This window comes from Podarcis gaigeae, assembly GCF_964106915.1.
Source record: "Podarcis gaigeae genome assembly, chromosome: 11".
NCBI classification, from domain to species: Eukaryota; Metazoa; Chordata; class Lepidosauria; order Squamata; family Lacertidae; genus Podarcis; species Podarcis gaigeae.
This window is the reverse complement of record NC_139687.1, coordinates 35,885,179-35,899,992: the sequence shown is the minus strand read 5'-3', so window position 1 is coordinate 35,899,992 and position 14,814 is coordinate 35,885,179. Positions and strand designations below refer to the sequence as shown.

The 14,814-nt window shown below is 39.9% G+C and overlaps 1 protein-coding gene and 1 long non-coding RNA gene across 5 annotated transcripts in view; both read left to right on the top strand.

Moving 5' to 3' along the window:
- Positions 1-14,404, top strand: part of CERT1 (ceramide transporter 1) — a 51,164-nt gene extending 36,760 nt beyond the window's left edge. The window contains exons 9-19 of one of the 4 annotated variants that reach the window (XR_014556285.1): positions 104-190; positions 712-804; positions 1,338-1,415; positions 5,294-5,389; positions 6,190-6,322; positions 6,426-6,496; positions 8,225-8,353; positions 8,602-8,731; positions 11,031-11,185; positions 11,230-11,546; positions 11,961-14,404. Coding sequence is in view for 3 of the 4 variants with exons in the window: in XM_083703223.1 (XP_083559349.1) it covers positions 104-190; positions 712-804; positions 1,338-1,415; positions 5,294-5,389; positions 6,190-6,322; positions 6,426-6,496; positions 8,225-8,353; positions 8,602-8,731; positions 11,031-11,158 (945 nt within the window). In the remaining variant the exon portion in view is untranslated. The remainder of the gene's footprint in view (positions 1-103; positions 191-711; positions 805-1,337; positions 1,416-5,293; positions 5,390-6,189; positions 6,323-6,425; positions 6,497-8,224; positions 8,354-8,601; positions 8,732-11,030; positions 11,186-11,229; positions 11,547-11,960) is intronic. The other 3 variants (XM_083703223.1, XM_083703224.1, XM_083703225.1) reach the window with 3 other exon arrangements.
- On the top strand, positions 4,190-4,976 carry LOC310827408. The gene is made up of 2 exons (XR_014556356.1): positions 4,190-4,390; positions 4,765-4,976. It is a non-coding gene; the product is annotated as an uncharacterized lncRNA (long non-coding RNA).
- Positions 14,405-14,814: the final 410 nt, after the last annotated feature.

Sequence of the window (14,814 nt, the reverse complement as noted above, 5' to 3'; positions counted from 1 at the left end):
TTAATGAAATACTTTCCCCTTAATGAAGAACTTGGAGTGCATTTGGTTTATTAAAAAATGTCATTTTGTACCTGCTATTGACCTTTACTCGTGTTTGTTATAGGAAGGTCCCAACAGTCTGATTAATGAAGAAGAATTCTTTGATGCTGTAGAAGCTGCTCTTGATAGGCAAGACAAAATCGAAGAACAGGTAATGGATGTTTTTCTAATTAAGTGAAGAGCATGTATGCTACAGTGGAGTTTAATTAAGCCCCTTTAAGATCACATATTAAGCTCTTGTCAGAAGTATAACCTTGTCTGTTGGTTCATGCAGCCAATATAACATTTCAGTTCATTTATTTTAGAACCTCACTTTATTATGTAAAAATATGTGTTCAGTGCAAATATTCAGAGTAGTATTCTGCTGTAGCTTGGCAAAGTGCTATACATGTGAATGTGCTGCAATACTTTTATTATGAGCAGAGTGAACTTAGGTCAGTTTGCTAAGCTCCCTGCATTGTAACTTTTCTGTTTTGTTAATATTACAGACAAGAGACAATTGCTGTCTGTTTGTAGCACGGCCATTATCTTTAAGGCTTTGCATTCTTAACTTACAGGCTGGAGTGCCATGTCGTGCCTGCCATAGATAGATAATTATTTTTAGCATTTCTGTGGTAATTGTTCATGATACGTCCAAAATGACAAACTAATAATTATACCTTGTTATTTTAGTCCCAGAGTGAAAAGGTCAGATTACACTGGCCATCATCATTGCCACCTGGTGATGCATTTTCTGGTGTGGGGACTCACAGATTTGTCCCAAAGGTAAGATGTTTCCGAGGCTCTCCTTGATGGGAAATCATTTTGTTGTATTCCAATGTAACTAGAATTAAATGCTTGTGATGTAATCCACTGCTGTTCCTAATAGGTCCTTGAAATTGCTTTTAACTTTGGGGAAGGAAGCTGGCTTGACCTTGAAACACTTCTGTTAAACTTTTGTGCTTGGAAATTAAGCTTTAAAAATTCACAACTTGGGGAGAAAGTTTCTTTTTTCAGATTTCCACAAGCCCTTATTTTGCACCCTGTTGATGATGGTGCATTTTGAGCCAGTGAAAATTTATTGTGCATCAAATCTAACCATCATCATTTAGCATCAGGGAGAGAGAATTATGTACAGGGCAGTGTTGGGAGCATAATACATAATAGGTGCATGAAGTCAGCATTTGCTGCTGTACTCCCTGCTTATGATGCTTTTGTTCTTCCTTTTCTTCATTATCCTGTGCTTGGAAGTTGGTACTGAATGCTCTGTTGTGCTTTTGTTCTGATTACTTGGTTTTTTCTTTGTCTGTCCCTGTTAGCCCTATAGTCGCTCTTCCTCCATGTCTTCCATTGATCTAGTCAGTGCCTCTGATGATGTTCACAGATTCAGCTCCCAGGTACTGTATGATTACACAGAGTGGCTTTACATATCTTTATGCTGTATTTCATCTTCTTTATTGCCTCTGTTTCCCCTGTTATATTGCCCATTTGTACTTGTTTTAAACAAGTTGCAAATGAACCCATAAAAAGGAAGTGCATATTCCAAAACTTTATATCGTTTCATTGTTTCTACACTTAGCACTCCATGCCAAGGTCCTCTTCTGGAAAACGAAGCAGTATTAATTTATGGAACATAAATTAAACATGTTAGCTTTTTCATATCCTGCTTTCTGGATATGAATAACTTACCATTAAAGCAGCAGGACACCTGGTCTGTGTAGGATGCAGAGGAATTTGGTTTCAAAATAGCTACTGTTGTATATAAACCAAAGATGTTCCCAAATGTATTTAAATTCTCCATTTGCAACAATTCAGTGCTTCTAAGTTAAGCAGCACCACTTTTCCCAAGCATCTGTGCTCAGAAAATCCTAATTGTTAAATTTGTAAATTTAGTTAAACTTAAGCCTAAACTGTTCTAATGAAATTTACCATGGGAGGTCTGCAGTTAGTATCTTCTCCCTTGTTTGGAAACATCAGAACACTGAATATTTTCAATCTCTTAAGTAGTACCTCAAGTTGGAGATATACTAGTGGTCAGTTGATTTTAAAATGGGATATCAACACAAACTATATTTGTAGCAGGCTCAAAGACACTGACTTCCTCTGTCTTGTCCAACCCTGCTTTTTTCCTTGCAAATGAGTTTTCTTTAGGTGCTCCAAATTGCAGAAGACTTCTCCCATCAGTTAGAAAGGAATACGGCTGTAAAATGTTTATTAAATTCTATGTAGTGGTTCTAGTAAAAGTCTGAAGATCTTTCACTGTTCTTTTTAGATAGCCTGTTGGTTTGTAGTTAGAATTCAATTGAGAATTATGCACCACATGTTCCATATTAGAAACCAAGCCATATGGGAAACCAAACCAAATCTCTGTTAACTGTTGATGATGCACCTTCTTAGACCAATGCCTATGGAAAGTATTTTGGGTGTTCTGTGTAGACTAAAACAGTGCTATCCATTGGACTTCCACTTATACAGCCAGAGGCCCTAGACACTGAAGCCCACCACAAAGTGGCCCAAACTAGTGTTTGAGAAACACTGATCCAGAATATCTGTTACGTGTGTGAATGGAGGATCACACTGCTTACATACTCTTAAATTGGACTGAAAAATGCACATACCTTGCTCTGTGAACCCTTGTTTTCAGACTTTGTCATTTTGGGAGTTGGCTGTTTTATCTTGCTTGACATCTTCAGTTTCTAGATGTTAATGCAATGTGTAAGCTACATAGTGATTAGATTAGATTATTTAAATTTTGTACTGCTTAATATATTGAAAATATCTTAAAGCGGTGTGATGTAGTGATATCTTCACACGAACATGCACTAGTTTGAGAGGGACATTTGAAGTGTGCAGAGGTAAGGAAAAGTCATTCTGCTTGGTCTGTTGCACATAATAATAAATTGTTGGAATTTGATGGCTGTTTCAATAGGCAGAGCTACCTTTGTTTCTTACTTACTGTGTCTCTAGAATTATTGCTGTCACACTTGACATAACTGGTGAATGTGACCTCTAAATTTCTAGGTGCTATGCAGCAAAGGATAAAATTTAGAAGTAGACTGCTTTCAAGACTAGATTGGCATTCCAGAAAGAGTATCATGGAAGTTTAGTTGTCTCTATATAGCTGTCACTATATAGACAAGTAATATACAGCCCAGCATAAATTTATTACAGTCATTATGCAGTCACTGGTTGTGATACTTCTCTACCTGGTGGCAAAGGCAGGAGTGAAAAGCTCTCAAGGAAGTGGGTGGCCCCCTTCCATTATTTATTCATTTTACTTCTGCCTGACGAAGCAAACTTCATCTTCCCCAAATCAGGCTAAAGATATGTGATGGTTAACTAGTAGAATATATGGTTTACTGACCAGGGGGCTAAAGAGTTTTGAATACTGCTGTGGACAATGCTGTGTCCTTTTTTGTGATTCTGGATGAGCCCAGAAAAGGCACATAATTCACAGGAATCTTGGCTGATTGTTTTAAAAAAATGTTTAACCCTTACAGCTACAAGGATATATTTGAAATCATGTGGAAGATGCCTGCAAAGGATCTCACAAACCAGAGTGGTGGTATTTGTAGAAAGGGATTCAGTATTCTGCATGACCTTTTGCCCAGCAAAAATAAAAATTTTAAAAATGCAAAATAGTAAACATTGTGAATGAATTCTGCATGAAAAAGAATTCAACTTGCATAATTCATATTTGTTCAACCTGCATAATTTATAGGGGCTTCAAAATTGAGTTTTCATTGTTGTGACGGAAGTTGGGCAACCACCGCACTCAAACTGGGCTGGCTGAGAACCTCCCTGGCTAGGAGTCATTACTACTGACTGGCTTGGTTTGCACATAATGCTTTGTTTGATCATCCAGACCCAGTGGCTTAGCTTATTTACTGCCAGCTGACTAGAATCTGAAACAATTGTTTGTTGTTGGCTTACAGAATCTAGTTTCATAAATCTGGGGGACAATGAGTTAGCTTTATGTATGAAACCGGGCACTCTAAAAGAGAGAACAAGAAGTATGAGATAGAAATTCACTATGCTCTGTCTGGGTCTGTCTAATAATAATAATAATAATAATAATAATAATAATAATAATAATAATAATAATTTTTTATTTATATCTCGCCCTCCCCAGCCGAAGCCGGGCTCAGGACGGCTAACAACAATAAAGATGCTCCAGGGACTGCAGCTGCACAGGTGCCGATGTGGCCTGTGAGCAACAATTCTAAAGCATCTGCATTTGATGCCTTTATCTCACTGAACCCAATTTAAGTTGTTGACTTTGACATATAAAAACCTAGCTGCTTTGGGCCCCAACTACCTGAAAGAGTGTCCATCCCAATACTAGCCAGCCTGTTTATTCAAATCTGTTGTTGTTGTCATTTAGTCGTATCCGACTCTTCATGACCCCATGGACCAGAGCACACCAGGCACTCCTATCTTCCACTGCCTCCCGCAGTTTGGTCAAACTCATGCTGGCAGCTTCGAGAACGCTATCCAACTATCTCGTCCTCTGTCGCCCCCTTCTTCTTGTGCCCTCCATCTTTCCCAACATCAGGGTCTTTTCCAGGGAGTCTTCTCTTCTCATGAGGTGGCCAAAGTATTGGAGCCTCAGCTTCACGATCTGTCCTTCCAGTGAGCACTCAGGGCTGATTTCCTTCAGAATGGATAGGTTTGATCTTCTTTCAGTCCATGGGACTCTCAAGAGTCTCCTCCAGCACCATAATTCAAAAGCATCAAATCTGTTAGGGAATCCTTATTAGAAGCCCCATCACTGGTGTAGGTCTGATCGGCTGGTATCTATAGCAGGGCCTTCTCAGTAGTGACGCCCCAGTTCTGGAATGCCCTCCCCCCTGAGATTAGGCAGGTATAGACACTGGGAGGTGGTTAATGTGCCTTTCCTTAACAGTGGTGATTTTATACATTTCAGATTAAGGGAGATAGCTGGTAATGATTTTTTTTTTTAATTTACATTTGTATTGCTTGCTTCTGTTCTGTTACTGCATTGTATCTTACCCAAGTGTAACCTACTCTAAGATCATTAGGTGAAACAGTGAGATATAAATAAATCTTCATATCTTATTTTTGGAAGGAGATCCACCTTTGTCTGAATCCTTTGTGGCATGTGCTTGCTTGCTTTCAGAAGTTCGTTGGTCCAAATCCATCTCTTTCAGATGTTCAGCTATTGATGCCTCATTGAGTATCCCCCACAAATCCCCACAGTGACTGATATTTTTTCATAAATGTGCTTTTTCTTTTTCTTCTTCTTTTTCTGAAGGTGGAAGAAATGGTGCAGAACCACATGACCTATTCATTACAGGATGTGGGGGGAGATGCTAATTGGCAGCTGGTGGTTGAAGAAGGTGAAATGAAGGTTTGTAGAACATTGCAACGCTTTATATTTTGGAAATGTAAACTAACATTTGTTTTATTGCACTAATGCAGTAGATTGAAATTTTTCTTGTATCAAAGTGCAGTATAGGGGGGGAAATTAAGTAAAGATAACGTTATAAGATTGCTGCAGTTGGTGATGCAGTAGATTGAAATTTTTCTTGTATCAAAGTGCAGTATAGGAAAAAAAATTAAGTAAAGATAATGTTATAAGGTGGCTACAGTTGGTACAGTTCCTTAACAGCAAACAGTATGTGAGCTAGATATTTCTGCAAATGACAGGTTACAAGTTTTGTTCCTTTTTGAGAAAGTTGTCTACTCACCACCATTTCATTCTTCATTTGGATTTCCCCCTCCATACATGTAATCAAAGTCCTTATTTTCAACTGAATATTTCAAATAATACCGGATCCCAGTACTCTTGTGTATGTCTTACTGCCTTCCTGTTTCCTAACATGCCTTAGGCTGCCTGCTAATTTGAAAGCAGGGTTTGGATTTGAGCACAGGCATCCTGCTGATTCTTTTTGGTGTTCTGCCTCTCCACAGCTGTGCAGGCTAGGACTGATGTAGTCTTAAACATCTGGAGGGTGGCAGGTTGGAAGGCTCCACTGTGTTGTGCTTCAGGTTCCTTTTTTTAATATTAATATTTAGAGGTAGCATTACAGGATATTTATATTTAAATAATTCAGACCCTTCCTGGACATAAAATTATTCATATCGCTGCCTTTAGTTTCCAGGATGAAACCAAGCAAATGTTCTCAAACATTTTACATTTATTCAAAGGTGTACAGGAGGGAAGTGGAAGAAAACGGCATTGTTCTCGATCCTTTGAAGGCCACACATGCAGTCAAAGGCGTCACAGGGCATGAGGTCTGCCACTACTTCTGGAACGTTGATGTTCGTAACGATTGGGAAAGTAAGTCACCCTGCTAGTTGCGTCTGTTGATCTGGATAGCGTACAGAAATCTTAGCTGTTTGTTTAATTGTTTGTTTTGATTATATTTTTCCTTCCTTTCCAGCAACCATTGAGAATTTCCATGTAGTAGAAACTTTAGCAGATAATGCCATCATAATCTACCAGACGCATAAGGTAAGGCGTAAGGCTTTGCATTTATACATGGTAGCTTTTTCATAGGACTGCACAGTACCATGTATGCTATGAAGAATGATGTATGCTATAAAGAAAGGAAACAAGCAGTCTAGCTGGTTTTTTTTTAAAAAAAATCAACCCCTTCTGGTGTGGTTTAGCCTATTGAAGCATTGCCGAACTCTTCATAGCAGGCCAGATCAGACAGTGAAAAATTCTGTGTCTGCTGTTGCTCTTTAGTGGCAAGGATTTTTTTTTTAATTCCTTTTCCTTTGGCCCCCATTTGTCCAGTCACAATGGACACCTTTCAACTTGCAGAACCTGAAGTTGTGGAGAGGTGAGGCCTATCGCATGTGTTTCCGACCCTTGCCTGTCCTGGCTTATAAAAGAAGTTGTGAGGGGGACTGGTGGTGTGGATAAGGGTGGGGGGTGAATGCCTGTTTAAATCAAGACAGAGTCCCACCATGCCTGAAAGAGGCATTGGTTAGACCTCTTCTTTTTCAAAAAATACCAACATCTCTCTCTGAATCCCACGGTATAATTGTCAACCAGTCACCAATTTTGCATTCCTTAGCAAGGTGTTAGGGCGTGTGGCAGCCTCTCAGCTCCAGGATGCAACCAATTCTCTAGCTCCATTCCAGTCAGGCTTTAGGCCTCATTATAGAAAGGAGACAGCTTTGGTCACCTTGGTGGATGATCTATGCTGGGAACTGGACAGGATGAGAGTGTCCGTGGGCCAACTGTACCCATTTATTGAAATGTCAGATTTTGCCACAGTGATGCACACATGCCTCAGTTACACCCCAGTTGGACCACTGTAACACACTGTACATGTGGCTGCCTTTGAAAAGTGTTTAGCAGCTTCAACTAGTCCAAAATGATCTGACCAGACTGATGACTAGGGCCAGTTAACATGCTACTTCCCTGATAAAGCAACTTCACTGGCTACCAGTTCATTTCCAGACACAATTCAAAGTGATGGTTATGCCCTATAAAGCTCTATATCTGGCTTGGGCCCAGGATACCTGGAAGCTCATATCTCCCAATGCAAACCTGCTCAGATGCTAAGATCCTTGGCTGAGCAACTTCTCTTGGTCCAATCAGCATTAGACAGAAGAGAGAACCTTTTGTCCGGCAGCTGCTGCCATATTGTGGAATTCCCTCCCAAGAATGGTTAGATTGGCTCCCTTTAGGTATTTAAATCTGTTTTCCTTTTGATCTTCAATAATGGTGTGTCATACTTGGGAGAGAGACAGTAGTCCAGTGATAGAGCACAAGCTTGGCAAGTCTTCAATTCAACACTCGCTCTGCGTGTGTGATCAGTATTATGTGATCTCGATGATCAGGACATAGCTGACCACCACACACTCCCATGGTAGCTATTTTGTGACTGGTGCCCCCAACACTCTCCCAAAGCTCAAAATGTTCCCATCATGTTAAGCCAAGCTATGGCTTAGCTCAGTAAGATTACAGAAAAGGGAGATAGAAGCAAAGGAGCTTGAACATTTGCCATAACCCATGATTCCATTAACATGATGTGTAAATCAGACCTATCAAAGCTCATGTCACAATAAATAAATATTAGTTGTGTTTGCTGCAACAGGCTAACACAGCTTACCGCTCTGAGAATTGTTATAGGGTTGTTGTAAGATAGCAATAAGGTAATGTGTGTGGAGTGATTTAAGTGCTCTGAAGTACTATAAATATGCTTACAATTTTCTTTTCTTCTAGAGAGTGTGGCCTGCTTCTCAACGTGATGTGCTGTATTTGTCTGCTATTAGAAAAATACCAGCTTTCAATGAAAATGACAGTGAAACATGGATTGTCTGCAACTTCTCTGTGGATCATGATAGTGCTCCTGTAAGTGTATATTCCAGTTCTGAGGGTGTTTCTTGCTTTAACCATGTAATCAGACTTCTCTCCAGATTACCATAGAATGCTTTTTTTTTTAACAGTGTACGGGCAAAAGGGAGCTAAGAGAAAGGATAATTAAAAATGCAGACTGAATGAATTGTAGTGAAAATGGAGGGACTGTGTTTGTTGTAATATTTCATCCTAATTCATATTTTAGCAATATAACAGTCTTAAATGTTTGTATTTCTTGACAGTTGAACAATCGATGTGTTCGTGCCAAAATAAATGTTGCTATGATATGTCAGACGCTGGTAAGCCCACCAGAAGGGAACAAGGAGATAAGCAGAGACAACATCCTATGCAAGATTACCTATGTAGCAAATGGTAAGGCATGTCTACACATTTCGTTGCAAACTGAGTTTATGCAAAAGCCCCCCTCCTTTTCTTAATAAAGCACCTAGTTGTAGGCACTATATAATAAACTGAGAACTTAAAAATAGGAATGCTATTTCGTTTATATAAATGAGGCAACTTTGAGCCAATCTAGTCAAAGGTTTTTTTTTTTTTAAGGACTGTTGAAACTAGGGTTGAGCGCTTGGGGGGGGGTGAGCTTTTCTTAGTTTTGCCAAAAGTTGTTGAACAACCATGCCATTTTTGAGCTATTTTTATGGGAAATCGGCAAAAAAGGCACTGCCGTCATGGACTGCCATCGATCTGGATTTTCCCAGACGTATGGCAACCCTAGTTGAAACTGAAGTTAAATCCAAGTGGTACTGACATTTTAAATGTCCACTTCCTTATTTTGAGATAAGGCAGGCAGGCGAGACACTAGAACAGGTATTTTCAACCTTTTCAGACATAGGACTCACATGCATTTGGAGGCCATTAATCTTTTACCTTATATTTGCATGGTGGCAGTGCTCCTGTTGCAACCCACCTTGGATCAGGCCACTATCCACTAGTGGGTTTCAACCCACCCATTGAGGACCAGTAAGTACACTTGACTAAATGCCTTCTGTCCACTTCACATATCAACAAGACTAGGTTTCAGACAATGAACAGTGAAGCCACATTCAGACCTTCTCTCTGATAGGTGTGTATCCGTTCGATGCATTTACACTTCACTTTTTTTGCACTTAATATCTTGGGTGCAATGGATGAAGTAGCTCTTAGGTTTCATAGCCTAGTCGCTACCAAATGTCATACATATATTTAATCTCTTTTCCCTATAAATACTATACTTTAAATTTACAAAAAATGATACATATATTTCTGTCTAGGTTATTTTAATTTTTTGCTGCTCTTATATTTGTACATAGTTGCCTTTGCTCCACCATGCAATATTTTGTTCTTACATTGATATTGCTTCTTATGCTGCAGCCAGGGATCATGAACCCTTTTGGACCTCCGAACACATGTAATGAATTGTGGGCACCAGTTACACTTCATCTGTTGTTGTTGTTGTTTAGTCGTGTCCGACTCTTCGTGACCTCATGGACCAGAGCACACCAGGCACTCCTGTCTTCCACTGCCTCCCATAGTTTGGTCAAACTCAAGCTGGTAGCTTCGAGAACACTGCCCAACCATCTCGTCCTCTGTCGTCCCCTTCTCCTTGTGCCCTCCATCTTTCCCAACATCAGGGTCTTTTCCAGGGAGTCTTCTCTTCTCATGAGGTGGCCAAAGTATTGGAGCCTCAGCTTCAGGATCTGTCCTTCCAGTGAGCACTCAGGACTGATTTCCTTAAGAATGGATAGGTTTGATCTTCTTGCAGTCCATGGGACTCTCAAGAGTCTCCTCCAGCACCATAATTCAAAAGCATCAATTCTTTGGCGATCAGCCTTCTTTATGGTCCAGCTCTCACTTCCACACCTCATCTAGCTGCAAATATATGTCCAGCTCCCTACACAAACCACACATACATACAGGACACATACTCTCACATGAATGTATGAGCACACACTCACATAATTTCATGCTATTTCTCTCTCTCTCTCTCTCTCTCTCTCTCTCTCTCTCTCACACGCACACACACACACACGTTTTAGCCATTCAAGGGCTCTCTGATCAGGTCTGGAGTGTCCATTGAATCTGAAGTGTGGGAGGATGAGTAATTGCTGGAGGAGGATCCACATCTCAAGACTGACTTTTCTTCTTATAATATTTTTGTGCACTTTTGGCTAAGGCCACAAAAGCACTTTCTTCTGGTCCTGCACCACCTGAAGGTGAAGCTGCTCAGGCATCAAGGGTAGTTTTTGCTCAAGGACCCCTGAAACCCCACATTGTTGCTTCCTTAGATTCCCCCCGCCCCCCGCAGAGTACACAAGACAGAGTGGATCAACCCTATGCAAGGGAAATCTTTGCTTCACATAGCTAATAAACTCTACATTTGGACGCAGTTCTGTGCAATCCCAACCAGGGACTAAGACATCTGCCACTTTCATCAGGTGTCAGAAGAAAACTTTGCTGGGTTGTTGTTTTTGTTAATTGCTGCTCTCAACCTCTGTGCCTATAAGTTCAAGTGCAGTATTCAGATATGCCCAAAGACTGAGGCAAACTGATGAAAAGCAGGCCTTCTTAATAAAATCATGTGTTCTGCATAAAAACTGGTATATTGCTCTAGTTGCATTTTTATATATGCAATGTCACTTTTCAGTGTATACATCACTCTCATCTTTATTTGTAGTGAACCCTGGAGGTTGGGCACCAGCTTCTGTGTTACGGGCAGTAGCAAAGCGAGAGTATCCAAAATTCTTGAAGCGGTTCACATCGTATGTGCAAGAGAAAACGTCAGGAAAGCCTATTTTGTTCTAGTGTTAACAGGTAATGCAGTATTGTTAAGTCAAAATTAACATTTGCTGCAACATTATTGCCATTAGAGACAGCCATTGCATAATTAAGAGATACTGAGATTCTGGGAATACAATGTTATTTGGAGCTTAATTTTAAAATGGTGCAGTAAGTTTGAAATCTACCTGTGGTTTGAGGCAAGGAAGATGTTTATTTGTTGCAGGGTAAAATTTGAGAATCAACATTATACTTTGGGGGGATTGCTTTTGTCACTGAGATACTGTGAAAACTGAAATTGCAGTGTTGCTGCCTTGAAGCATATCTGAAGTTTGGTATAGTTTGATTCCTTGTGTTTCATATAAAAGAAACATTAGGGGCACATATTTGTTTTTGCCCCTTATAAGGCTGTGGGGTGGTGTCAGGGAACTGCCATCGGAGGGACAGGTGGTGGAGAGGCTCCAGGAGAATAGGAGAGACTCTACAGCAGAAGAAGGAACCAGTAGGGGGAGAGCAGGAGTTCCAGCGGAAAGGGAATCGGGGGAGAGGCTCTGGGATACTTCTAGTGAGAACAGTGAGGAGGTAACAAGACCCCCTTTAGCAACCCCCACCCCTTGCCGGAAGCTGTCACGCAGAGAGTCCAGGAGGCACATGTCTGTCAAACAACTTTTATGTTGGAGTAAGTTCCGTAGACGCCCACTGTCGGATTCTACCAGCGACTGACGGAGTCATGCTTTGGGGGGCTCCGTTAGTGCCTAGGTTTGGGTGACCAGCCAAATCCCAGAGGGATCAAGCTTTTACGCACAAGCAGCTCATTATCCCATCACAGGTGGGTTTCTTCAGCTGCCTAGAATGATCAGTTAAGAAATCATGTAGCTAGGAAACAGTAGGAATGGGTAACGTAACCTTGCTGGCAATCTGTCTGCTAGTAAATGCAGAAGGAACAATAAATAAAATGGCAGGTGGTGCTTTCATTATTAAGCCCTCAAATTAAGGCCCCCCCTTCTATCTTTTCTGTGGGTGTCACTTATTGTTATATAATACTCAACAGACTCTCTTCCTTCTGAACTGTCAAATGAAACCATGAATGGGGAATATATAAGAAAGACATTATTGTGCTTTCCACATTTTCATGTTTCATAACACCGTCTTAGCTTTGTTGGTGGTAATCAGAACTGAAGTTTTCATCCATTCCCCTCCCTCCTCCATCCCCAGTGATCGGAACAAGGCTGTGTGAACATTCCACATGGAGAAATGAACCAAAATGAATGCTCCAAGCTGGAACGTAGGATCTACAGTCTTATGACCCAAGTCCTGGATTCTGTACTCAACTGAAGAAATACTGCAATGCCATGACGCTGATCTTTCACTGTCTTTTGCTAGCTCACCTTGCTGAATTGGTGTGTAATTATAAACAAAACACAAAATACATGTGTTGATACATGTATGTGGCTCTACTTTATTTGCTTGCTTTAGAGAAGAAAAATACAACTTTTGGGTCACCAACTTGGTTTATTGCTTTAACTTTTGAATAATTTGAAAAGCTTTTGTTTACTGTGGATCTTCATCATAAGACACTTGCACAGCTTCCATTTTGTGTATGTCTAAAAAAAGCACAAAGGACAAATGCACATATAACATACTGTATGTGCTTTATATACACAAAAACCTGTGTGTTGTAACTTTTTTTCCTTCAGGTTTTCAGTAAACTCTGTGTCTTTCGGGGGGGATTTTTTGTTTGCTTTGTATAATCATAGTTCATTGCTGCTGGTTTCTATGATAAATCATATTGTTATGTAAGACATCTCTTAATATGAGAGGGTTGTCGAGATCCTTATGACTGCCTTTTCTATGGTCTTGCTCCTATGAAGATCTTCAGGGTTCTGATGGAGTAAGTGTGAAAAGCTTTATTTTCCCCTCCCCCAGATATCTTTATATTTCTATTGTATTTTTTAGTTGTGTAAAATGTGCTACAGAAATTTAGTTATTGAACATGATCCAGAATTTCTAAATAGGTAGAGTACGTGAACAAGAAGGTGTGAGCACCCGAAAAAGCTAGAGAAGTGTCCTGCCCAGGTTGTGTGTGATGGCCTTGCTTTCTTGCAGTCTGATTTCCTGAAGCTGCAAGAAGTTGACACTGTGTAATATTTATTAAAGTAAATTGGAATACATAATATAACATTCCCAGTCACAAAGAAAGAGCAAATATGCTGTTTTCTGGTCCTGCATGTTTGTTTGTTTTCTGTTCAATAAAGCTGTGTTATGAAGTTCATACATACAACCTTTCACACATGTAATATTTGCCCCCCCATCTGCATTGTAAAATGTAAAAATCTATAAAAGCAAAAAAGCAAAGTTCCCCTTAGTTGCTGTGAGAACTTAACTTTCAAGGATATGCCTGTCTGTGATGCCAACAAATAACATGAAAAGTGTACTGTGACAAAAGACTGGTCGTCCTTTTGAGGAAATGTCTCACTTGGTGGTTGTGCTTTTAAATGGAGATTATTCAGAGGATTTGTTTTGTTTTTTTAGCTGTTAGATCAACTTGTGTATATATAAAGAGAGAGAGACGAGATTTGGATATATTTTTGAAAAGAGAGCAGAAAGTCTTATTTCGTATAGAGTAACTGATGCCTGAAAACAAAGACAGTACTTTTTAATGAAGATACAGCTGATGAAAATCGTTGAGGTTGGAAGCAAGTTTTCTTGGTTATGGCTGGTGTGTCATAGATGTGCTAAGGTAGACACACTATGGTTGATTTATACACATGCACACAGATACCATGTTTTTTAGTCTCCTTTATTTGCCTTTCTCTAAATAACATGCATGGAATATGCCTTATTACAGAGTAATTCTGATCATGAATTGAAAATGTAGAAGAGAAGTGCCTATGGGGTAATGCCAGTAAGGCAAGTAAGTTGAGAAATTTGATCTGTTTACTATATCACCAGTAAGCATTTTATATACAGTTTCTTATACCTCAGATACGTTTAATCTTTTTACAATCAATTGAAGGATAAAATTGTTTATTCACCATAGCCACTGATGGGAACTTCAACAATGCTTAGCCCCCAAATGCAGATTTAACAATTTGCCATTTCTGGTAATGATCATGGAAGACATGCAAGTAACTCTAATTTAATTGGATAGCTTTATTATACAAAGAGATGGAAAGTTTACAAAGCAGTATATAAATCTTAATATCATTAGTTGCATTTGCACTAAATGTGATGTATTTTGCAATTCTGTAAATAAAAATTACACTAAATATACTATTTGTAAAGAATACATTTTACTTTTAGACAAGCGGAGTCACTTTATTAGAGCTAGCCCTGCCCAGCTGATAACTGGAGGCTTCCTGGGATATATGGCAAGAGCTTTAAAAAAAATAACCCAATGATGACATGGAAGCTTCCCCTAAGAAACGGACAGGCTCAGTCAGCCCATGCAAAGAACCTTTCCCCCAGCAGAGAACTCTTTTCTTCCCCATCTCTGGCCCTTCCAAATGAGTCATTCCATCAAAACCCTCATTCTGCCTATCCATATCCTCCTTTGTCATTGGCAATAGCTGGTGAACACATGCTTCAGTCCCTTTTCCTTGACTTCTGCACAAACATGACAATACAGTTGCCCTCTATGTATGTGGAGCCGTCCCCAAAGGTGGCTTTGCCTCCTCAGTGCC